Below are 26,196 nucleotides of genomic sequence, written 5' to 3'. Positions count from 1 at the left end.
AGCATTTGCAAAATCACACACTTGTTGGGTGATCTTACTAATATGAGAACCTCTTTTTCTCAGCCTGTCTCAGCCTTTCCGTGGGCGGAGCTCTAGCCTGGAGTCTCAGGGGAAGTTGCTGAGTCTAGAGGCGGGACCAGAGGCGGAGCTTAGCCCAGACCTTTTCCTGTCAGGGCCACAGCGGACAGGAAGCAGCGGCTCGGTAGTGCCAGATGACTGCTCGTCATGCACCAGCCACTCAAGTTCCGAGCACTGCTGCCCACCCGCAGGTGCCAACCCGAACTATCGCACCCTCGCCGAGGACTCTCCTTCCAGAGCACGTCAGCGTCAGCGCCAGCGCCACAAATCCGCCGGTCACCTGGGCACCTCAAGCTCAGGCAGCATGCCCAACCTGGCTGCGCGTAACGGCGGGACACCCGGAACAGCCCATCAAGGTGTCTACCTAAACAGCCAGAGCCAGCCGTCTTCACAGTACCGCATTAAGGAGTATCCGCTGTACCCAGCAGGCAGCAGCCCGGGTGCTGTGGTGGTCCGCAGCCTGGAGAGCGACCAGGAAGGCCACTACAGCGTCAAAGCACAGTTTAAGACATCTAACTCGTACACAGCCGGGGGCCTCTACAAGGAGGGCTGGGGGTCAGCAGGGGAGGATGGCGAGGGCAGCAGTGCCAGTGGCAGTGCCAGGCTTACACCTTCCAGGTCTCAGATAGTGAGGACTCCGTCTGTAGGGAGGGAGGGATCTGGGAACAGAGCAGCTGTGTCTGAGGAGCTAAGATGCTGGTACCAGCGTTCATCTGGATCGATCAAAGAGCACGCACGTCTTACGCACACCAGTTCGAACACAGGGAGAGTCGGCACACTCGCGAAGGGCTCACCAGGTAAGACATCCTACTCACTATGTTTCATCTTTATATTTCATGAAGTCGTAAGGATTTTTTATTTATACACATTATATTGCCAAAGGTTTGTGGACACCTGGTTATAAGTTTGCTATGTGCTTTTTGTGATCACATTTCACATTTAGTCCGAATTTGCTCATTTTATTCTCTCCACTCTTCTGCGGGGGTGTTACACCAGATTTTGAAGTGTGCTCGTGGACATTTGTGTTCTTCAGCCACAAGTATGAAGAAGGACCCCTGGGGTGCTTTCAGCATTCCCCTAAAGGTGTTCAGTAGGGTTGAGATCAGAGCTCTATAGCAGGCCATTCAAAGTGTTCATCTCCAAACTATATCTTAATGGGGTTTCAAAGGCAAAGTGAACACAAAATTTTATTATACAGCATCCGAAGACGTCCTATACAATTGTGTGATTTCAGTTTTGTGGTAACAGTTTGGAGAAGAACCACATATGGCAGGAAAGAGCATAACCAAAATGTACACTGTATTTAATATGGCTGCTAAATCAATTAGCCATTCAGTAGTCAAATTTTAATCAGCATGTATTTTTATTCTGCCACAGAAAGAAGGAATTAATTGTTCATATTTTTTCTATAAACCATGAATAATATCACCCTAAATTTACATATTTTAATCATACGTTATTGGTTTAGATTAATTTGTAATTAAATCTTTCAATTTTTTTATTTATTTATTTAGATCGATTTAGCCTCAAACACACCAAAAACAAAGATGTTAAATATTAACAGATATTTCATCAGTTTCTTTTAGATTTTATTAAAAAAAATATTATAAATATTTATGTATTAAGGTAAAATAAGATGTACCTTTATCCGGAAATTTCCATGTTACAGCAGCAAAGAAAAAAGTGCAATATTGTTCATACACCAACAGTGTATGCACCAGAAATTTTGGATGGTTATGAGAAATTAAGTCACAATTAAAAGGAAATTTTTAAATGTTTTTTTTTATTGTGGTGAGAAAAGGGCCTCCATAGAGTCGGACCAAAGAAAACAACAGAAACGTTTTGGGATCATTTCAAAGTGAAACATAAAGAGAACACAGTACAGTGCGTTTACTTCATTTTCAGTAATCTCAAAGGTTATAAATTTTTATTTTGATATTGATATTTGTATTTGGATGTAATACGGCAATTAAATACACTAAATGGGATTTTCACAGATATTCATGTATTACAATTTCAGAAATTAAATTAGAATTTTTCTAAAAACTAAACAAATTATTACGTGTTAATTTTAAGAGACCTGTCTTAATTTCTCTTCTATATTTAGTATTGCTCTTTTAAAAAGAATAAGTACTTTTTACCTGATCAATCGATATTCTGGTTATTACTGAAATAATCGATAGCTACATTTCTGTAGGATATATTGAATATGTATCTTTGTTTTAGTTTTTTATGAATTATTTTCTGATTGACATAACGCAACATATGGTTTGATGACTTTGCACGTCTTTCTCAGCATCACTCGCACACTTCATGTTGTGTCTTGATTAATACCTCATTAGCAGTATGTGTGGAAGTTGACAGTAGTGTTTATTGGTGTGAGTTTAGTTAAATGCATTCCTGGGAGCGATACTGTCGGGTGGTCTCTGTGTGTGTGCGTGTGTGCGTGTGTGCGTGTGTGCGTGTGTGTGTGTGCGTGTGTGCGTGCGTGTGTGCGTGTGTGCGTGTGTGCGTGTGTGCGTGTGTGTGTGTTCGGAAGGGATAATGGAATGCCCTCTGGCTGACTGAAACTCTGGGACTTAATCCCTACATCTGTCATACGGGGGTGTCAGTGACAGGCTCACTTTATTTTTCTGTTAAATCTGTTACAGCTCACTCCAAAACTGAGAGTACTTTATTGTGTGATTCTTTGAGTGAAGAAGTATGGAATAACGGTGTGTGTGTGTGTGTGTGTGTGTGTGTGTGTGTGTGTGTGTGTGTGTGTAGCCGCATCCCCACTCAGCCAGAGAAGTGGAACTCCATGTAGTGAGTCAGCAGCAACGCCGCCTTGCAGCCCCCAGCACATCCTCAACTGGCAGAGCGGGTAAGAGTCAAAGGCAACTTTTTTTTTTGCACAATCAGGACAAGTTTTTCATTATTTGAATTACGTGCTTGTGGGCTCTATCGCTAAAATGTGTACTAGATAAGCCACAGTGCTTTCACTAATTAAATTACAGCAAACCAACAGCAGTTTACCCTAAAACACACTGTAAATTCAGTTCCACCAGATTATAAAAGAACAGTTTATACAGTAATAATCCCAGCATGAGCTCAGTGTTAATCCAGGTAAAGGTTCTCAAAAGTTTTATGGAATATCTTGAGTACCTATAACAGGGATTTATACAACTGTAATCAGGAAATTTGTGTGAAATGACATGGAATGTGTACAATAATGTAACAGTGGCTTGAAGTGTAGTAATAAAGGCTTTATGCATAGCAATAGACACTTTAGGTGTAGTAATAGAGGTTTTATGTATGGTAATAGACACTTTATGTAAAGGGTTAATAATAAAGGCTTTTTTTAGGGCTGTCAAACGATTTAAATATTTAATCGCGATTAATCGTATGATTGTCATGAGTTAAATCACATCAACTTAATCGCACATTTTTATGTGTTCTATATTTTTTATTATATTTCTATATTTTTTTGTTCTAAATGCACCTCAAAGTATACTCTAAGTTTTTAATACTCTAATCAACATGGGCATGGGCAAATATTGATGCTTAATGCAGATGTATGTTTATTATTAGTGAAACCAAACTCAACCTAGAGCATGAACATATTCTTGTAAATGTTTGAAAGTAATTATGGTGTTTAAAAATTCATAATTAATCAGGACACCAAACGAAACCTTTGTTATATTTCCACACGGACAGATTAAATTGCCAGATGTGTGCACCATGGTGTTTATTTAGTCTGAGGGAATAGGGATATAAGCTCTGATCCATTACTATAGTAGATGGCGTTAATGGCGCGTTAATAAAATGAGTGCCATTAAAATGAATTTGCGCAGCCCGACTTTTTATATAATAATAGAGACGTTATGTGTAGTAATAAAGGCTTTATATGTTGTAATAGACCATTTATGCCTCGTAATAGAGTATTTGTATAGTAATAGAGGCTTTATGTATAGTACGGTAATAAAGGATTTATGTGTAGCAATAAAGGTTTTTGTATTGTAGTGATAACAGCTTTATGTATAGTAATAAAGGTTTTATGTGGAATAATAAAGGTTTTAAGTTTAATTGTAGTAATGATGGTTTTATGTTTCGTAATAGAGGTTTTATGAATAGTAGTAGTTTTTTGTGTAATAATAACAGCTTTGTGTAGTAATAAAGGTTTTATGTTTAGTAATAAAGGTTTTATGTTTAGTTATAGAGGGTTTAAGTGTAGTAATAAAGGTTTTAAGTGTAGTAATAAAGGTTTTAAGTGTAGTAATAAAGGTTTTAAGTGTAGTAATAAAGGTTTTAAGTGTAGTAATAAAGGTTTAAGTGTAGTAATAAAGGTTTTAAGTGTAGTAATAAAGGTTTTAAGTGTAGTAATAAAGGTTTTATGTGGAATAATAGAGGTTTTATGTATAGTAGTAGTTTTTTGTGTAATAATAACAGCTTTGTGTAGTAATAAAGGTTTTATGTTTAGTAATAAAGGTTTTATGTTTAGTTATAGAGGGTTTAAGTGTAGTAATAAAGGTTTTAAGTGTAGTAATAAAGGTTTTATGTGGAATAATAGAGGTTTTATGTATAGTAATAAAGGTTTTATGTTTAGTAATAGTTTTTTTGTGTAATAAAAACAGCTTTTAGTAATAAAGGTTTTATGTGTAGTAATAAAGGTTTTATGTGTAGTAATAGAGGCTTTATACATAGTAATAGTCTTTTTGTATATTATTGAGGCTATATGTGTAATGATAAAGGTTATATGTGTAGTGATAAACATTTTATTTATAGTAATAGAGTTTTGTTTGGTATTAATAACAGCTTTACTTATAATAATCGAGGCTTTATGTATACTATAGTGGTTGTATGTTTAATACAACCTATATGTAATATAGGTTTTATATGTAGTAATAATTTTGTAGTAAAATTTTAATTTAGTTACAGTATTTAATTAACACAAGTAATAATTATTATTTCTATAAATGTGTGAGTAAACAATAATACCTGAAATCCCTTTGTGTTGTTTTCTACAATTATTTAGTCCTTTTTAAAGAGTTAATTTATGTCATTATTAAGTAAATTTTAGTTTAAAAAAAAAGCAAATTTAGATGTTCAGACTCGATTGCACTGGACTATAACAGTGTAGTGTGTATATATATATAGTATATAACAGAACCTCCATGTATTAACCCTTCTAAGCTTTAACACCGTCCTTTTTTCACTCGCTAACTTCAGTTACTGTTCACCTCTCTCTCTCTCTCTCTCTCTCTCTCTCTCTCTCTCTCTCTCTCTCTCTCTCTCTCTCTCTCTCTCTCTCTTCTTTCCTTTCCTAATTTTATCCTCTCTAACCCACTTCTGCTCGGTTTGGCCTGGGTGTGTGTTCCTGTGTGTGTTTGGTGTTTTCTTCGGGGCAGTGATACAGCTGAAAGCTCTCCTACTGAGGACCGCTCTCCCTCTCACCAAAGCACTGAGAAGTAGAGAGGTATTCTTACTCTTCCTTTTCTTCCTCCTCTCTCTCTCTCTCTCTCTCTCGCTCTCTCTCTCTCTCTCCCTCTCCCAGCCTGTCGTCTTTTGCATGTTGACTCTGCTTCATTTGCACAGTTACAGTTCATGCTTCTTGCATATGGAACGTATGCTGTTGAGATATTAATCACACAAATTCGATAATGTAGTGGAACATTTTATCCCTGTCCTAGATGTGTTTTCTTTATTGTTTATGCAAAAGATGGTGGTTTCATCTTTCTTTCATTTCCTTGAGGTCGCCACACTGATGTTCATTGACTATATAAGATATGATGTAATGTATCGGAGAGAGATTCGGTGGTTAAATATGGCGTGTAAAGATGACTGGAAAAGATTTTCAAGCCTAACGTGTTTATACTTGCGGCTAGTTGTTTCAGCGACTGGATGAAAATTTGTTTTAAATGTCATAGCCTTAGTTTTTTTTATCTTGCATTTTTATCTAAATAATCCCAATCTGGATTTAATGCTAATACTCAAGTCGCATTGATTCAATGTAAATATGATTGCTCTCTGGGGCTTTTAGATTGTCTTAGGATTTATCTGTATTACTTTAACAGTTTTGTTTGTGTGTGTGTGTGTGTGTGTGTGTGTGTGTGTGTGTGTATGTGTGTGCGTGTGCGTGCCTTGTTCACAGATCATTCAGCGACAGCTGTTTCCTGAGCAGTCCCCTGTGCTCCGAGCTTGCCGATGTGCAGTGGTATGGACACGAGAAGGCCAAGCCAGGAACCCTCGTCTAGACCAGTCCCTCCATCCCTCCTCTGCTTCATCTCTTTCTTCCTGGAACAGTGTTCTCTGGGCAGATCTGTCCACAGGCTGGACCTCAACACATATAATAGACATACCTACGGCTGGAGCCAACACCTCTTCACCTTCTCTCTCTCTCTCTCTCTCTCTCTGTCTCTCTCTGTGCATATCCAACAGTACAGTGGCTCTGGATTTTGGGATCACTGAGGTTGCACCAAACTATACTAAACCAAACCTAAGTTGACCTTGCTGACCCTCCCACTGCGTATCATATGAACTCTGAACTGTGACCCAGTTAGCTGCCAGCCAGTTGCTCCGTATGCACAAAAACCCTTCATCCAATCCCATCGCTGGATTGATACACCAGGGGTGTGGCCTCTTCTTTTTTCTTTTTTTTTTCTTTTTTTCTTTTTTTTGGAGGTGTTTGTGTGTATTTGTGTGTGTATGTATGAGTGTGTGTACATTCTAGTGAACTGCCTCGAAGTATGCATACTCGAACACACACATCGGTGTGTAATTCTGCATAGAAAATAAGAAGCACTCACACACACCTACAGGACGTTGCTGTTGGCCATTTTGTTCGTAACCTTCATCTGCACTGTTCTGTTGAAGTAGCTGCGATGAATCACAAACCCCAGTCCACTGAGTGAACCATAAAAAAAAATGTCCCATTTTATAACGTTCTGTAGAAAATATGTGCATAAATAAGACCACAAGACCGCAAGATGACAGAAACACCATTTAGATGCGAATCATTCAAGAATTATTATTATGATTTCTAATTATAAAGACTGTTAGGAATCAGAAGGTTCCTTCCCAAAAGTAAGGGAACCTAGAAATGCTTCCGTAAAAAAGGCTAACCGCAAAGCACTGCAATGACAACTGAAAACCAGAATAATTATTCTTGAAAACCTTGAAAATCCCCCTCCAGAATATATGGATACAGTAAATAATGCATAAACAAAAAGCAGCTCTGAAATGTATGATTTCAGAAGTGGTGAGTGAATGTCTCCTTATAATTCAATATCTAATTCTAATTGATAAAACAATTTTTATGGCCCTCCTGCATCAAACAGTCAGTAAAAAGAGACATAATTTCAGACTCCACTTTACCAGTAGCATATTATAAGCAAATTATGAATGTTAAACCATGAAGGTTATGAATGTTAAACCAGCCAGTTTTATCTCCCTGCCTACCTAACAGTAGCGATCGTACTGTTAAATTACTAAACAAGTTGATAAACAATAACAATGCTTATTTACTTAAAATGTAACTTAAATTGAATAAAGTGGTTCGGTTTGAACTTCGACTATCAAGAACGTAACCTCACATGAACTAGGAATGGAATCGGGTACAAATCCTCATAATGCCTTCTAAAGAAATACAGACACAAATATGAGGAAATCTACTGCTTGTTTGGTTTTATGCCGTCTGGTTTAGATTAAAGATGCGTGTCAGGACAACATCTAAGTGAAAGGTTTTTACTTCACATATAGGTCAGGGTAGTTTAGGCTGTATAATTTGGTATATAATTTGGTATTAAATTCATAAGCCAATATTTAAATTATTACAAAAATAATAATAATTGCATGAGGAGGATTTAAAAACAGGCCCATGAACAGATCTATTCGAGATCCAAGTGATCTCAGGTTGAGGACATTTTAGAAAAGATCTTTTTAAGACTAGACTCTGGGTTTAGAGTGTCCAGAACATGTCATGCACCACGTGTGGGTTGCATTGTGTTACATCAGTATAATGATTTGTCTTCACACCCATTAATAAGCTTTACAATATAAAGCTTATACTGTAAAGAAACATTATTAGTGCTTTAGAATAATTTCTACTGATCTTGATCCTAAAAGTCTGTGGAATGTCCAGGTGTTCCCACGATTCCTCACTAAAGCAGAAACGTTTGTGTTCATTGTCATTGCAGGGCTGGATGTAGACTCACTAAATGTTATCATTAGCAGGCATTTGTGTAAACGTTTTGAGGCTTGTGGTCTCCATCTGTTGGTCTTTTTTTCCATTTATCCTTACTTTATTTCAAGATCTATCAGTCGTCCTACAATAGCTGCAAAGTTTCCCCAAAAGTCACGTGGTGCCATATTTGTTCTGCTGTCTTTTATGGGAAACTTGTCTCCGAACGCTTGTTAGATGTGAGCTGTGTGTGTGTTAGTGTAACATTTTGATGAAGTACTGTATGTGCCGCTCACTCACTCACTCACTCGGGCAGCTCCACCAGCCTGCTAGCCACCATGGTGCTCTGAGCCTCTACTGTACTGTACACTGATCAATTACAAATGTCCATAATCTAACCTGGCTTTGAACCCTCAAGTCACTTTCGTACCTGACATCTTCAACATTGTTTTTTTTTATTGGTTTTGTTTTTTTCATCTGCTTACTAACAGTTTTACTGTTCTGCATGCAGTTAGCACCAGACTGTTTGTACTCACTTAGGGACTGGACGAAACTATAAAGAGCACAGCGTAAAAGGGGCACGTCATACAGAACAGACACTGACCAACAAACTTCTCTCTAATGATCTTACCTCTGTGCCATTTCAAGCGACAGTCTAAGCATTCCAGTATACGAGCAGAACAAAAACATCCGGACCTCGGTTTCTGAACGCGGACAAACCTCCATACTCATTGTAGGCTTTCAGACCGGAGAGAGGGGGAAAAAAACACAGGGTGTTTGTGTTTTTCTACACAGCGAAACGATTTAAACATGAAACTATGGTGCTCTTCTACTCAATCTGTCTATCATGTGACGGCGAACCACAGCAAGCCATAACAACCGCATTTCTATACACACCCCACATGGTACAACACACACTTGGAAATGGACTCTCTGCAGCAAAGGACTTAGAGATATCTAAAAGCACACTTTTTTTTTTTCTTTGTATACATATTTCCATTATTATAGTGTGTGTGTGCATTATGTGCCATCAGACCCTTCATGACGGAGTTCAGTCCTGACACCCTGCAATGTGAAATCGATTGCTGTTTGTGTGGTTTTTCACGGATTTAAGACAAAGTTTTTTTTAGCCAGAACAATGTAATGCTGCTTGGATGGTGTGTCATAAGTGCAAAGCATGTTAACAAACCAGAGAACAAGTAATATAAGTATTAAAAAAGGGAACAAAACTAACATTTTAACAAATAATCAGAAGGAAAAAAAACTGCAAAAATTACATCAATATTAAATTGTAATAGGGAGGTCCTTATTGAACATGATATGCTGGTATCTGGACTTAATCTGTGACTATAAAAATAAGATGGAATAAAAGCATGGGCAGATTCAATTAAAGTCAGCAACAAGCATGTAATGTTCTCTGAGGACCTCACTTCCTGTTTTGAGATGATGTTGAGGTGGTTTTCATTTGTTTTTTTTGTTTTGTTTGTTTGTTTGTTTGTTTTTTCCGTTTTTGGTTTGTTAACATGTGCTGTACTTCCAGGTCACCGTAGGCCCGAGTTTGAACTCCAAGAACAGTTCAGAGGCAAGTTCAGTTCTTTGGTGTTAAAATTAATCCTAGAAACATCCGGAGTGAAAGATCTCCGTAACCCTCTCACATGATGGCGTCTCATCCCACTGTGCTGTGATTCAGGCCTTGTCCTTATCTCTCCACTGAGAAATGAGAAAAACTTATATTCTCTCCTCATGCCCTCCTTCCTACCTGTATTTAATAACAAGCCTAAAATCTTTTATAACAAAAAAAAAATAAACTAACACATTTATCAACATATATGGAAAAGACTATGGAAACCTGTCTGGGTTATTTTTCACAAAGAAAAAAATACTGAATTGTTCAGATGTTTGATTTTTATTTTTTTTTTATCAAACAGTATTTTTATTTTTTATTTTTCACTATGTCAGGACAAAGTAACCCTTTCAGGTGCTACAGGATGACCAGTTACTGCGTTGTTTTCTAGCTGTAGACTTTTCCTAACCGTTGTCAATAGTTTTAATACGAGTCGTGCAAAATGAAGGATGTTAGTTACTAAACCGTGTCGCTCACACCCTCATTCCTGACAATAGAGCATGTGTTCATCACTTTATGGAGTTCGAATCAAAAATAACCGCAGACATAACGGTGTTGTAGAAAAAAAAAAAACACAACAACAAATGTGGAGTTGTTGAGGAGAATAACAATGAATTCCACAGTTAATTTATTCTTTTTCTATTAAGAATTTGTATAGTAACTTTAAATTTTTTCAAAAACCGTGTTGGCAACTGAATCTGAATTTTCCAGATAAGAAATGTGGTGGTTCTTGAGATTATGAAAATAAATTATTGCTGAATGTTCTCTAAACCTAAGTGTGATTTTTCTTATTGGGGTCCAGTATTTTTTATCCTTCGTTTTCACATTCCATAAAGAGGTTGCAAAAAAAAAAAAAAAAAAAAAAAAAAGGCACTGCTATGGTGCAAGCATGTGAAATGCAGAATATTATGAATGTTTAATAGTCATTATTATTCACCAGAGAGCAGCTAGAGAGAGAAAAAAGAGATGACATTGACTGCTCCTGCTCTTCACCCTCTTCTGCATAGTCCCCGGGGGTCGTTTTGAAATTAAATTTCTTCATAAATATTAATTTGGGAAATTATACATTGGAATATGTAATGAGAGACTGGTGGCTGGATATGCTGCTGGGTTTGAAGGGAGAAAAAAGCAACATGTTGCTTTGATCCTAATGAAGAATTTCAAGCAATTTCCCATGTCAAGCAGTATTGGGCTTCCTTTAACTAATTGATGCATTTATACACAATTCTGGAGTGAATCTGGAGTGGTTTCTGTAGTAGAACCTTCATGTCTGATTCTAAAAATCTGACAAACTTGGAAGAAGCACTACATTGTTTGAAAATTTGGTCTCATTGTACTGTATGTTCTAGTATACATGGTTACTTAATGCTGTCAAATGATTTCACAGTGAGCAAATAAAAAATAGTGATGTCCTTAAAAAAAGAAAACAAGAAATTCAGCAAAAACAAGAAGCACTGTTCATTGACAGGTATGTGAAAAAAAAACAGAACTATTAAAAAGGTCTGTTTTACTGTATGTAATGAATCACATAGTAAATACCTGTATGTATAAGGAAACAACCTGAGGGAATCACATTCGTATATAATGCTAGCCAACTCCTATGCAGCTAACAATGCTAACACCAGAAATGAGTCAGGTGATAGTAAAGCTGAAACATTTCATTACAAACAAAAACATGACAGCAAATGTACACGTGATGGTTGTAAATCTGTGTAAGCTCTGTTTATTGTGCTATAACTCGGCTCTTTATGCATGGTTAAGTGGACAAAAAAACAGGCTAATATGCTAATAACATTAACACACTTTACAGGGACTAGAAGAGGATTTGTGTGATGTGAACAGATGATATGGATAAGTTGCCATTTTTAAACCCTATGAGCTGTAAAAGTGTTTGCTATAAATCAGTTTAACTAATTTTGCACACATTTCTTTTAGTTGTGCATAGTATTTATGCATTGTTGGTGCATTTATTTATTTTGCACACTTCATTTTATTGATAGATAAACTTTTTAGTATCTATCAATAAATATTAGAGACATTTTATTGATTTAAAAATAGATAGACTTTTAGATAGATAGACTTTTTATTGATTTAAAAATAAGTATCTATAATGTGTACTAAAATTCCAGTATACATTAATAACAAGAGTATGCATCAAATCAAAATCAAATTCAATTTTATTTGTGTATGTGAAAAATAACATTTTATTTTGATTTGATGCATACTCTTGCTATTAATGTATACTGGAATTTTAGTACACAATATACATACTTATTTTTAAATATACATACTCTTAATGAATGCTGCAATTAGTATAAGTAAACCTATTTTGCACACATTTATTTTTTCAATAATTATAGCTTATTTTCTTTTTTTTTGTTGTTGCCATTTTCATCTTCATCAATAAATCAACACTTACATCCAAACTACTGCCTGTACCTGGCACTCAGTCAGGTCCTGATACATATCAGCAAGAATCTCATATATATTAAAGTTATCATAATCACCATAATCACATCTGATTATGATGATTAATACATCTGTAGTGTATTTTGTTTTAAATTCCCAGTGGCTTTTTCACTTCCTGCAGACTCACTGTGAGCGCAATAGCTTTTGAGTGACTCGACTTTGACTAAACCATCTCATTGTCTTCCCCTTACTTTTTTTTGTCCTGTTTGTGTGATCATCTTCCAGAGTGTTTGCTCCTCATACAATAGCTGAGACTTTGTTTTGTTGCCAGATAAATGCGGAAAAGTAAACTCTGCGTCTGGCTACTGGTTGGAAGGTCATCAGATTGAGTCAACGGTACTCATGTTATCATCAGTAAATCACTTTGCTACTGCAGTTATGCTTGAAAACGTCTCCAAAGATTGGCTTTTTACAGCATTAATTCACAGTGCGAATATATCGGGTTTTGCAGGTTCTCAATACCCACATGAGCTTCCTCCAGGTTCCTTCCACCAACGAAAACCTTGCAAACTGGGTGGACTGGTTACATTAAACTGCTTCCAGGTGTGAATAAGTGTGCATGGTGCGCTGCAATTAGACTGGCATCCTTTCCAGTGTGCATTTCCGTAGTGTTCCTGGGATAGCCTCTGGCTCCACCACAGCCCTGACTAAATGCAAATTACATGCACGTTAAGGTTATTTTTGTGGTGAGTGAATTGTTTTAACGTTACCACATGACCATGCTAATAAAACAACTTGAGTATAGCATGCAAAATAAAAAAGTATGCATAAATTTTTTTCAATATCTTGGCACCATGTAAATAAATTGATATCAAAGTTTAGACATTACTATATATAAGGGATCATTAGAGGGATTTACTGCTGAAAACCAAAATTTCCAGGAGCCAAAAAAGTCAAATAACAAGCAGAGAAACCCAAATAAGCATGAATGACTTACAGTTAGCTTCCAAAATTCTGCAATTCTCAGCAATTGATAACTCACACAACACACACACACACACACTAATGAAATCCAGGTCTTTCTGAATAGCGTTGCTGTAGCAACAGTCTAGGCCGCTGCAGAATGTTCCCTTTCGGCATTTGACAGCAGCTGGAAGTTTTTCTCCCATGCAGTGAAAGTGTGTGTGTGTTTTCCCACATGCCGTGAGAACACAGCACTATAATGTAACGAGGCTTTTTCAGGCACTGTGTGTATGTGTTTTTGTGTGTTTTCCCTGTTGCTGTGTAAGTGTTTTGGTGTAGCCTCTGGACATTGCGAGTCTGGGGTTTCTCTCAGTCTCACTGCTACATCTTAGCCAAGAGAAAGGTCAACACATCTGGTCCTCTGTGAATAATTTAGATGCATCCGGCAGGAAGAGTGAAGCAGAGAGAAAATGATGGTGGCCAGACAGTGAAAACACGTCCATTTTAAAAGACACAGTGACAGAAACGATGTTGTTTCTTTAAGGAAGTGGGGTGACTTTCAGCAAGTTCGACCGTTTAAGAGTCGACTCTTGGCTTTGCCATAAAATCTTGCAATCCAGAGCGCATTTTTAGTATCGTGCTGCTGTGTTAGTGTTCAACTTTCCATCAAACATGAGTCTTATATAAAAGCATCAACATAAAGCTTTTTTATTCATCCCTATCTATACACTACCGTCCATATAACAAACATTAATAAAACTTTCTTTCGGCTTCTCCTGTTAGGGGTCGCCACAGCGGATCATCCGTATTCATGATCCGCATGTTTGATTTGGCACGTTTTAATGCTGGATGCCCTTCCTAACACAACCCTCCCCATTAATCCGGGCTTCGGACCAGCACTAAGAGGGGCTGGGGTTGGTTCCCTGACCGGGGCTCGAACACGGGCCACATCGGTGAGAGTGCCGCATCCTAACCACTAGACCACCAGGGAACCATATAACAAACATTAATAATTGACTATATTAAAGGTTCAATCTACTTCAGTAAAAATAACAAAAATCAAACTTGTTTTGTGAGAATTTAGTTGCATTGGGCCGTGGTGCCATTTTATGGAAAAATTTATATTAAAACCAAATATAAATGTGAGAGTGAGACACAGAGACTGTTTGCGCTACATATTTTCTTCGCATTTACACCTTCACCAACACCAGAATCCACAATACCGAAAATTTCTGAATCTACTAATCAGCTGTTCCAAAAAAAAATTATATATTCAGAATATAAATGAATAAGGATGAGTGAGGTATGCAAAATAATAATGAATACAAATGAAGTAAATAACATGCACATTAATTAAATATGTGAAGCATAAATCTGCATACTGAATAAGTATGCAGAAGAAGTATGTAAAAGTTGCCATTGACAGAATCATTGCTGTGTACAGACACTGTTTATCTGAGTGATGAAATAGATGCACAACAAATTGAAGGTTTCCTGAGGGCTGAGCTTTGCTGTGTAATTTGGCTTCTCTTGTCCATAAGGAAGGAAAAACTAAAATCATAAAGTTAAACACTTATGTTATAATGACACATTTGTATGATTGGTGTGGCCCTTGCTGGGTAACTCCTCCCCCATTTACAGGGTACAAATTGACTAAATGAATCAGTGAGAATAACAATGATGTAAATCTTATGTCATAATCATGAACCTCAACAGAGCTCAAATCAATGAACATGAGACAACATTTCTGCCTAAGTGAGACACTGGATAGAGAACATTTTACTAAATTCATATTTAAATTGGTCATCGGTCTGTATATTCACCAAGTGGATAGATTTAAAGCAACCATTGCTGGGAGGAGCTACATTTGTCCCAATGTTAAATTTCAAATCATAAACCCTGCAAAAAATCACTGACCAGCTTTCTGGACAACAAACTAAAGGACGTTATAGAATTTTTCTTTGAATTAGCACTTCCTGTCATTTATTACGGCACTCAAAGCTCGAAAAAGACTAGATATATATCAAAGGTGGGGTGTGAATGAGTCGACAAAAAAATGACATCACTCTCCCAGCTGAAGGCTCAGATCCTGAATACAGATGTATATATGTTTCTGTCACAATATGACAAATATAAAACTCCATTTAAAGGGTTATTTACAGGCATGAGGGCGAAAAACTGGGTATAAACTTCTAGAACGTATCACACACACAGATCAGGCATAACATTATGACACAATAAAATGATGACAGGTGAAGTGAATAACACACAATGTTTTTTCCTTAAATTTGACGTGTTAAAAGCAGTAAAAATGGGTGAGCGTAAGGATTTGATTGAGTTTATCAAGGAACAAATTGTGATGTCTAGATGACTGGGTCAGAGCATCTCCAAAACTGCATGTTCTCGGTCTGCAGGGGTCAGAATCTATCACTAATGGTCCAAGTAAGGAACAGTGGTGAAGAGGTAACAGGGTCATGGGTGGCTGAGGCTAACCCAGGTTATGAAGTTATGCGTGATCGGTGCGAATATAGTAAATTCAGACTGCTGTTTTAACAATATGTTCAATATATTTACAACAGAAATATTTACAACAAGCATTGTGTGTTTGTGTGTGTGTGTGTGTGTGTGTGTGTGTGTGTGTGTGTGTGTGTGTGTGTGTATGTGTCTGTGTTTGTCCAGTCACAGAGCATTGTATTCAACACATTTTGAAGGATCTGTGGAGAAATGCTTCTGGCAGATGGTCATTAACCTCTTCAGACCCTGAACAGAGAAAATGACATTATTTTTTTTTGAGTTATCCTCCGTATTACACACATTAAATGCTCAATACATTTGCAGTGAAAACAAACCTGGATGTATTTTCTTTGGGTTTCATCGTTGAGAACGTGAGCGACGTGTTTGGAGAAGATTTTCTCTCGACCGGTACGTGCGTGGATTCCTACCATGGTCACGCCGATGGGCCATGGGGCGTTCCCTATCGCCATCTGCAGGTAAGCATCATTTGCCTGTACAGACACACATACACACAAAAAAAAATATTTAGGAGTCTGCCTGCCAACATTAGAGTTTAATTCATCTAGAGAAATAATCTGGCATTTCTTCACACACACAAATGAGGAAATCTTAAGCAACTGCTAAATGGTGAACCGGACATCCTACCAAATCGGACTGCATTTGTCTTATATATGATTTTGATCAAGTCAAGAAGCTTTTATTGTCATTTCAATTATATATAGCTGACGCAGTACGCAGTGAAACAATCACAGAAACAGAAAACACAGGGCTAAGGACTATTAAGTGTCCTCGCCACATAAAGTTCATGTGTGCAAACTGGTGCATACAGTGCAAAGACAACACAAGACAGTGCAAGACAATACAGGACAGTGCAAGACAACACAGGACAGTGCAAGACAAATACACAAAACACAAAACAGCTCCGCCAGTAAACGTGAACAAAGCATAATTATTTATTGTTATCGAGGTTGTGAGCAGCAGTGCAGCCCTGTATCGGCATGTTGTTCATTTGGGTAGAACACTTTTTAATGTCAGATTTTGCAAGATATCAAGAGGACCGAACTCATTTGTCCAAAAAGATGCTTGAGAATCGTCCAGGCACTTTTTAGCAAATTTGTGTTTTTGAGTAGCGCTTTATTATTCTCCCATGAAGTGCAATCTCTTCCTGATTGCCGAGGCACAGGCCTTGACTGTAACCAAAGCATGGGAAGCCTGCATGTCTTTGAATGTGGTTTTTTTTTTCCCCAGGATCCATTGTGACTTCCTGGTTGATTTAGAGAGATGTTGGCAGGTCTGCCACTACTGGGCAGATTCACAACTGCTCTGAAATCTACAGCTTATGACTCGCATTGTGGTCAGCTCCAAGCAGCTTCCAAACATCTTTCCACACTGATAGAAATCAATTTCTAAAGCCTTGGTCTATAAAGCTTACTGAATCTTTGAATTGAAAATTGATGGGGAGCGTTTACTTATTCAGATCATTAGCTGAGTCACATGCGATATATAACAAGCAAAGCATGTGGTGATTTTAGTTTTATTCTGTTCAGCGTGCAATTTGTACGTTATATTCACTATTACTCACCTTCACATATTCCCTTTGTAGCATAAACTTGATGATGTCTGTGATGGATTCCTTAATGTCTGGAGATAAAATCTAAGACAGAAGAAGCAAAGTTAAACTCTGTGACCTTCATTTTCTCAACAGAGAACTATCTGCAGAAGATGCGTACCTTCTTGTTCAGTTTCCTGAACAGAGGCTTTAGATAAGACTCTGTCTGTTTATGTGTTGCGCTGGCCAGTTTTCCCTGGACGCTCCGTTTAATATGGTCCTCTCGGCTATTCAGGTCTTTAGCCCAAACACCCAGCAAGAACTGCACGCCCAAGCAAACGGTCAGGAAGAGTCAAATTAGCAGGTGAGTTTTTTTTATCTCATGTGATAAAAGATTCATGCAAAAACTATTTCCACAAATACGTATCTGCCTCGATGTACAGACAAACCATTGAAATATGGCTGTTACTTGTAAACATTAACACTGTTATAACATTACAGCCATGCTGAATACACATATTTTTAATATTATTCCATTTGGCATCATTAAGGTCCTTAAACCCCAAATCTCAAGTTTAAGGCATAAAATCATGAATGGGGATTATGAATAGAGGTTCACCGACTCATCGGTTTTGCTGTTTAATCAGCAACGATAGTTTTTCCAGCTTCTGGTCCGTGCTAAGAGCAGCCTCTAGAGGCGAATCACTGATTATTCAATTATTTTATTTAGTACATTTGTTTGTTTTTTGATCTCGTATACATTTTAAAAAATATCATTTGATTAATTGATTATAAACAAGAACGATCCAACCTAGTGTTCAGAATCAGTAAAATCCATCACAAATCGGTTGACCTCTAATTGTGAAATTACACACTTATAAAGACTCTCTGCTGTTTAACAAAAAACATTAATTCTAAATATAAATGTATTCACCAACGTCAGCTAAAATCTATGACGATTCAGACACATAAGTACATAAAGGTTAAATTGTATAGCTAACATTTTGTCTTAAAAGCATGACTCACCCGCATCACTTTCTCTATAATGTCCATATCTTGGTTATCATTTCTGGTACCCAGCAATTCACCCAGAGCCTGCAGGTTATAACACATGACTTAGAACATCAAATGGACTATATTACAAAAAAATATTTTAAAACATCTTAAAATCTGTAACATAAATAAATAATGCATCTGTAGACAGCATTGTATGTGAACAAAGGAACCCAGTATGTGATTATTTAATAGTGATAATGTGTGTGTTGAGCCACAGCACCCCTGCTGGTTTAGAGGTGAAACTGAGACTCATTTAATTACAAATCCCTTTGCTGCATTACACAATGCAGTTTTTAGTCTGTTTGAATGAAAATCAGTTTAATTTTGTAGGTGAGAAGATTCAGGGAAGGACCGGAACAATGGAGAGTGTCCGAGTTAGTGCTCGAGCGATTAATCGATTTTGCCAATTAATCAGCACCGAACTTTCAGCAAAACTCCATACTGATTGTTTTTGGGGGTTGCGTTACAATACGACAGCAGCCTCTAGAGGCGAATCACTAACGCTACATGATGTTTAATTGAAGCGTCTTTTATTTATATTGGATGTAACTGTTTTTATTTATTTGGAGTGTTACATTTGTTTCAGTTTATAAGCGTCTTATTTTCCTTGATATGTTATTTTAGTGAATATAAATTAATATTTATTTCATTTAGGACATTTTCATGATTCAATGCTGTTTTTTAATGTTTGTAATAAAATACAGTACTATTTTACATGCAGTGTTGGTGTTGATTAGGGCAAGTAACTTCAATAACTCAATTTTAAAAATTCATCAAAGCTAAAAATTTGGGCTTTGTTTAGTCCATTGAACTACAACACTGAGCTCTGTGTTTCCTCACGGACCATTATTACTGACACACCACCCGCTAAACTGTGGAGCACTCTGGACAGGTTAACACAGAAGACTGCAATAAATACACTAATATAGTGCATGGAAATTTTCAAGCAGCTTTTCTGGAGACAATAATACCACATCCCGATACTGTACGAGATTTAATAAATAAAGAATAATGGAGTTTCATTACACCAATAGTTTCCCATAACCTTCTCTGTGTGGCCACATTTTTATGTAATTTGCAATTAAATGCAATTAAAGATAATTTTTTTTCACCGTTTTTATTGTATGCCATTTCAGCTATTAAAATGTAAATTTTTCTTAAAAAAAAAAACAAAAAACAAAAAGGAAAAATTACTTTTTCATTAAAAAAAACCCGTATTTTCTCTCTTTTTAGTATTTCTTTTTTAATAAAATATTTTTAAAAAGCACTTTATATCCGATACTTGATAATCTGATGAATCGAATAATCATCAGAATATTCGATCGCACATACAATCGATAGCAGCAGTGTATAAAATCAGCAACTGCAGTTTATTTTGGGTTGCTGCATTTAGATAGAAACTGCTAAACAAAGCTGTAGCGCTGGAGGAATATTTGAACGGAAAAGAAATTAATAAATAAATAGATACTGGTAAAACTGCGATATGATGCTGGTGTCAATTCAGTGTCCTCCTGTTTATTCTACACTCATTTCCTAATATGCCATCAAAAAATCTTTTGACCAGTGAGAGAAAAATTTTAATTACAATTAGTTTTCAGCTCTATTTTCAGCCTTTAGCCAACAATCTTTTTTAAGCTAATTTAACTTAATTGCAGTGGAAGATCAATCCAAATATCATATATATGCAATCCAAGTATCTATCTGCCTTAACAAAGAGACCCTTAAACATACGAGTTGAGCTGGGTTGAGATTTTTGGTGTCCCTACCTCCAGCTCCTCGATGGTAGTGTTTTCCTCATGCACTTTAAGATCATCCTGTGTGTCTGGATCCCCAGCCTCCTGTCCTCCTACAATTTCATTCAAATACTGCTGATCGATTTTGTCCATTGCAGCCTTCAGATCGTTCCTCAACCCCTAAACACAGCCATAAAGTCAGAACGTTCACAGTGTCCAAAACCAATAATTTCTCTGACAAGCTGAACAAGTTAACACGTGATGTCTTGCCTTGTTCACTTCTGGTGCGAGGATCTCAATCTTGCGAAGCCTCTGGAAGGCTTCATAATCGGTCTCTCCGAACAGACGCACTGGCTCTCCACGCTCCCTCAGACGGCGGATCACCTGCATGATAACGCACGATCGATATGCTGTTTTACAATACACACATACATTATAACACAAACGGGATGAGTAACTGTTCACACGTACCTCCTGTCGAGAGAGGGTCATGGGTAACTTCTCCTCAATGAGTTCCAGTTCTAACACAGGGTTGGAGGATGTAGATGGAGCAGTCTCCTCTTGCTGCTGCTTGTTCTCCAACTTCAGGTAAGAAACAGAGGTGCACAAATGACCACTCACTCGTATTATTTTCATGAAGCACACAAAGCCTGGTTTATGCTTCATCAGATCTTCTTATGAAATGAAAGTTTGACAACACTGTGCATTTTTTATTGTTGTCTGTTCAAAGAGAAACATCTTCAGGATTAATGCCAGTGAGATGGGGTTGCTGCTGTTTCTGTTGCAGGTTCATCTTCTAGCTTATACAGAATCATACTTTCCACAGAAAAAACTTGATTTCATCAGTAGTTAAATTAGAGGTCGACCGAATCAACTTTTTTGCCGATTAATTGGCATCGATAGTTAATTGCTGGATACCAATAGTTTTTCCAGGATGCGTCTGCGCTTGGGCGGCCGAAAAGGTCTGCTATCATTATACGGTACGAGAGCGGCCTCTAGAGGCGAATCACTGATGCCATGCGCTTTGTTTTGACAAGAGAAACTGCATGCTGTACCTCATTCATGTTAGTTTATAGTGTATTAACTAAAGTTAACAAATAAAATGAAAAATACCAACTTTAAAATGTATTTGTAAATGTTAAAATTAACAAACTATAAACAATAATTTTAAATCATTTATTTACTTCAGTTAATATTTAAAATAGAATTTTTTAAATGTCTTCACAAGGGCTAGAGCTCTGAAATCACAGCGATTTTTATTTTTGTAATAAAGTTCAGTACTATTTTACATAGTGTTTTTTTTAATCCAGTATTAATTTGAAAAACTACTAGTTGATTAACTGGTTATCGACAAGTACAATCCAACCTGGATATTCCACTATTCAAACCAAATCCACTATTGGCTGATAGTTAAAATATATACCGTAATTTCCGGACTATTAAACGCACCCAAATATAAGCCGCACCCACTGAATTTGACAAAGATTTTTATTCTGAACATAAATAAGGCGCACCTGTCTATAAGCCGCAGGTGTCTACACTGAAAGTAATTAACTTTACACAGGCTTTAACGAAAGACAGTGTCTGTTACACGGCTTGTATCTAAACAGTAGCCTACCAAGAAAGTCATTGTTCAATGTCTTCCTCCTTCCTTTCACAACAATTTCTCTCAGGAGTTTATCTTTTGGCATCGTTGTGCGTTTAAAAATGACCATCGGTGAAGCGTTTCTCCCGATGCCGTGCAGCTCAGAACACAGGTGAAGTGTGTTTTTTCATGCCCGGTTGTTTTTTTAGAGTGACGAATGATTCGCATTTCCTGTAGACAGTCCGAGTGAGCGGCAGGTCAAACGTCAGAGGAACATCATCCATATTTATGATGTGGTGCGGCTCGATTCAGTGGGAGCGCATCTGATTTAATATAGAGTTTCATTGGTTCACCTGAACCCGTTCGGGAATTTCATTGGTCTAATGTTATGGGTCTCAGTTTTTTGGCGGCAGGAAGCTTGTGAAACCGGGAAAAACCCAGGAAAAATCCATATATTAGCCGCTTTGTTGTTTAAGCCGCGGGGTTCCAAGCGTGGGAAAAAAGTAGTGGCATATAAACCCGGAAAATACGGGTAATCTACATAAATCAATCTAAATCCCAAACCATCAAATCCACCGTTTGGATAGAAGTATAAATCAGGCTTATATCATCCTCTACTCCATGCTCTAAAGTCCTGCTGGTTTGCTGAAGTCTGACATCATATGCATCTCTAGCACATGCAGCTGCTCAAGACAGGACAAAGCAAATGAACAGAACTGCACAGAGCAGACTTTTCACACAATTCCTCCATTATACAGACATAAATATACAGTATACGGTCAAATGTTTGTGGACACAACTCTCACACCCATATGTGCTTGGTGAAGATCACATTCCTTTTGATGTTATAATAAACTACACAAATTCTGTTTTTTTCCACCAGATTTTGCAGATTGGCTTTTTGAGATCAGTCAACCACAAGAGCATTAGCGAAATCAGGCAATGATGACAAGTGAGGAGGTGTGGGGTTCGGTTTGTGTTCTAGTTCATTCCAAACATATTCAGCAGGAATGAGGTCAAGACTCGATGCACGGGACACTCGAGGTCTTTCACTCCAAACTAGGCACACCAGAGAGCTCACTTTGTGCACTTTTTCCTGCTGGAACAGGTCTCTTATTTCCTCTGTGCTGTAATACAAATCCAATCTAAACAATTGTGTGTTTTCAAAATTTTTTGGGGGGTAAAAAAACAAAACATATGGTTGAGAGAATGAGGTGTCCTTTAAACATTCAGCCATATAGTATAAGAACATACTGAGAAACAAATACTTACTCGCATGGACTAGTTAAACTGGAGAAAAACAAATTAGAGGATTTCAAGCAAATGCCTCTATGGGCTTCATGCAACAGTGAAACCAAAGGCAACTGACAAACAGATAAGAATCAATTAAATCGTTCTTTCTCTAATGCAGACATTCAGAACAGGTCATGCATACTGGTGCATTCTGCCAGTGTGCACTATACCTGTGTCACAGGCTGTTCATGAGCAACCTGCACACTCGCAAGAGGGACACAGAGAGAAAAACAGAGATTTCGAGAGAAAGAGGGTTTGAAAGAGAATGAGTAGTGAACACTCTGTTATCAAGGATAAGTTGAAAAGTTTAGACAAAGATGATGCCACGCTATCTGTCTGACATCCAAAACATTTCAGTAACATTGTGTTCATTAACTTACATTGTATCCACACCTTTTGTAGTATTCTTCCTCCTCCTTCTTGGCTAGATCAGCCCGCTTGAAGTATTTCTTTGTGTTCTGCAAAATTATGATGGCAAACATAAATAAAACACACATTCGGATTCACAGTTTCCAAACTACAGACCTAGAACTAGAAGATCTAAGATATTATAGCTTGTTACATATATAACTGTTAACACTATGCAATGTAAATGTTCACATCCAGATTAGGATCTTGGTTCGTTGAATGTGTGTAAATGTGACTCCTTGACTTTAATTATCTTTGGGTTTAATTCAAACCTGCACGAAAACATGGAGGTCTATAAATAAAGTTAATCCAACAAGATTTTTTATACTGCTAAAAGGGATCGCTAACAAAAATTAGGAAATGTTCTCCAGTATCCTTGGGCAGTAACACGTGATTTTGTTGGATATTTAAAAGACCACACACCCATTTTAATATCTAGTTAAATACGGATAAAAAGCATAAAGAGTAGGGGCCTACAATGTAACCAATACAAGATTCTAACAAAAACAACACACTTATGAACAAAAAACATAAATGCTAAATCAAGATGTTACTGTGCACTGAACAGCTGAACATCATACAATGTTTACAATACAATACTGCATTGTCACTTTCTCTGTTTTGTCCACTGTTTATCCACTACCCATATTTATTCTGTATATACTGTATCATACATACTTGTACAAAACTATGTCATTTGAGTATATTATCTTCTGACATGTGTGTCTATGCATAATCTTTGCACAGTGTATTGTATATTACTATACATACACCATATATTACTACCTTCTGTACATTATTTACCACATTATCCCTGTACATATGACCTCATAGTCTATTTATCTTACTGCTATTTACTGTAAATAGGCCTTATGCACTTCTGAATAGATGCTCTGTACATGTACCTTGTACAATGATAATCAAGTTGAATCTAATCTAATCTCATCTAAAGGTTTGTGCGTTTACATGATTTTAAGAGAATTATATTCCCAATATAAAGACTGTCCTCTATCCACTACATGTAGTGTATCTCTGCTCTTATACACGTATAATTCGCTGATTACTGATTAAAAACAAACTATAGAGTCCTGCAGTTATATTATGACCAGTGAGCTGGGAGTCTATTAATCCTTATCTGGTGTTCTGGTTTTTTTTCAGCCACCTGATGATTTATTTTGCCCATAACTTTCCACGTGTTCAGCTAATGTAATGATTCTTGGTGAACAAACTTACTAAGACATATATTTTGGAAAAATGATTTTAAAACTTTTGCTACGTCAGCTTTCTATCGACAGCTGTATTTCGTGGTCTTGTGGTGCTATTTGGTAAACTGTAAAAAACACAAATTTAACCTCTTACCATTAGAGGGCGCTATTTACTTTTAAAAAATACATGCATATACAGTACGTCATGGCGGCGTGATTAAAAAATTGCGTTATTATGAGAGTCATAAAATTCAGCTTTGTTACTAATCTTTACAACATACAAGACGGTGATAAATGATAAAAAAATGTTTTTTTCCCCATTTTTGTGACGTCACCATTAAGAATCAGGAATTAAAAAAACAAATATTTTGTAGTTTTGATAAGAATTGAGGTTGATTCACAGATTTAAGCGAATAATATTTTGACAGTACTTTAACCTAGTGGACTTTAAAAGCCCTAAAAACAAATGTGTGACTATTTCTGGATATTTCTATTTCAGACTGACGACTAGCTGGAAAACTAAAACATGGAGTTTATCCTCACTCACATTCACGAGCTCCTTCTCTTCCATCAACTTCCGCTTTCGAGCAATTTCCGCCTTCAGAATGTCCATTTCTTCAAAAAGCGATTCTATGATTTACTTGTTAAACATAAGAAAAAGACTTCCTAAGATACAAAATATACACACGCTGCTAGTAGCTGGTCAACAGGAAGTTGTGATAAATGGCTTCCGGTACACTCTGTGCGCTTTAGTGTTGCACCCTCTACTGGATCAGCCGTGTAGGTGCAAGTGATTAGGTATTGCCTCACATGTTAATGAAGAAGAACTTTATTATTAATAATTTACTAATAATAATAATTATAATATTAATAAAAAAATACTACTACTGCTACTACTACTACTTCTACTAATAACAACAATAATAATATTAATACTGCTACTACTACTAATAATAAAAATACTACTACTGCTACTACTACTACTACTACTACTAATAATAATAATAATAATAATAATAATAATAATAATAATAATAATAATAATAATAATACTGCTACTACTACCACTACTACTACTACTACTATTAATAATAATAATAATAATACTGCTGCTGCTACTACTACTACTACTAATAATAAAAATAATACACTACTACTACTGCTACTACTACTACTACTAATACTACTACTACTACTACTACTACTACTAATAATAATAATAATAATAATAATAATAATAATAATAATAATAATAATAATGTTTCCCTATAGTGTCTTTCTAATACTCATGTTTAGAACTGCACCCAAATGTGCACACATACATATATAAAACATATATACAAAGAGTAAGGATGCTGTAGCAAAATATTAATAAAACCAAAATGCAATGATTTTGTGAATATCATAACCAATATTTTCTTTACAAAAGAATTGGAAAACATGTCAAATGTTTAAACTAAGTAAATTTACCATTTTATGAAACATGTAAGATCATTTTGAATCTAATGATCATAATACATTCTTTAAAAAAATGGGACAGGGCCATGTTCACTACTGTGTCGACATTTGCTCTTCTTTTAACTACAGTCTGTATACATCTGATAACTGAGGAGACCAGTTG

General features: G+C 36.6%; 2 protein-coding genes across 22 annotated transcripts in view; one reads left to right on the top strand and one right to left on the bottom strand.

Annotated features, from left to right (window-relative positions):
* frmd4a (FERM domain containing 4A) overlaps window positions 1–10,631 on the top strand; it is a 155,068-nt gene extending 144,437 nt beyond the window's left edge. For 14 of the 18 annotated variants that reach the window (XM_083551744.1, XM_083551760.1, XM_083551759.1 and 11 more), the window contains 3 exons: window positions 64–875; window positions 2,845–2,941; window positions 6,209–10,631. In XM_083551744.1, coding sequence (XP_083407870.1) covers window positions 64–875; window positions 2,845–2,941; window positions 6,209–6,311 — 1,012 coding nt within the window. In that variant the 3' untranslated portion in view covers window positions 6,312–10,631. Of the gene's footprint in view, window positions 1–63; window positions 876–2,844; window positions 2,942–5,465; window positions 5,534–6,208 lie in introns of all 18 variants that reach the window. The other 4 variants (XM_083551747.1, XM_083551757.1, XM_083551756.1 and 1 more) reach the window with 1 other exon arrangement.
* Window positions 10,632–11,497: 866 nt separating this feature from the next.
* Window positions 11,498–25,310, bottom strand: prpf18 (PRP18 pre-mRNA processing factor 18 homolog (yeast)). 4 transcript variants are annotated; one of them, XM_083551809.1, is made up of 12 exons: window positions 25,123–25,309; window positions 23,343–23,420; window positions 23,133–23,159; window positions 20,556–20,666; window positions 20,355–20,468; window positions 20,118–20,264; window positions 18,322–18,390; window positions 17,477–17,617; window positions 17,329–17,400; window positions 16,082–16,237; window positions 14,210–15,992; window positions 11,498–13,961 (listed from the first exon to the last, which is right to left on the bottom strand). In XM_083551809.1, exons 1-11 carry the CDS (start codon window positions 25,186–25,188, stop codon window positions 15,912–15,914), a joined length of 1,062 nt encoding a protein of 353 aa, XP_083407935.1. In that variant the 5' UTR covers window positions 25,189–25,309; the 3' UTR covers window positions 11,498–13,961; window positions 14,210–15,911. The 4 variants fall into 4 exon arrangements, with proteins under 4 accessions (XP_083407935.1, XP_083407934.1, XP_083407937.1 ...); XM_083551808.1 differs by having other exon boundaries at window positions 14,218–15,992; XM_083551811.1 differs by lacking the exon at window positions 23,133–23,159 and having other exon boundaries at window positions 25,123–25,310.
* Window positions 25,311–26,196: the final 886 nt, after the last annotated feature.

The sequence above is a fragment of the Silurus aristotelis genome (genome assembly GCF_946808225.1).
Source record: "Silurus aristotelis genome assembly, chromosome: 10".
In the NCBI taxonomy this organism is placed as follows: domain Eukaryota; kingdom Metazoa; phylum Chordata; class Actinopteri; order Siluriformes; family Siluridae; genus Silurus; species Silurus aristotelis.
Note: the sequence above shows the minus strand (reverse complement) of the source record. Positions and strands in the feature narration are given on the sequence as shown.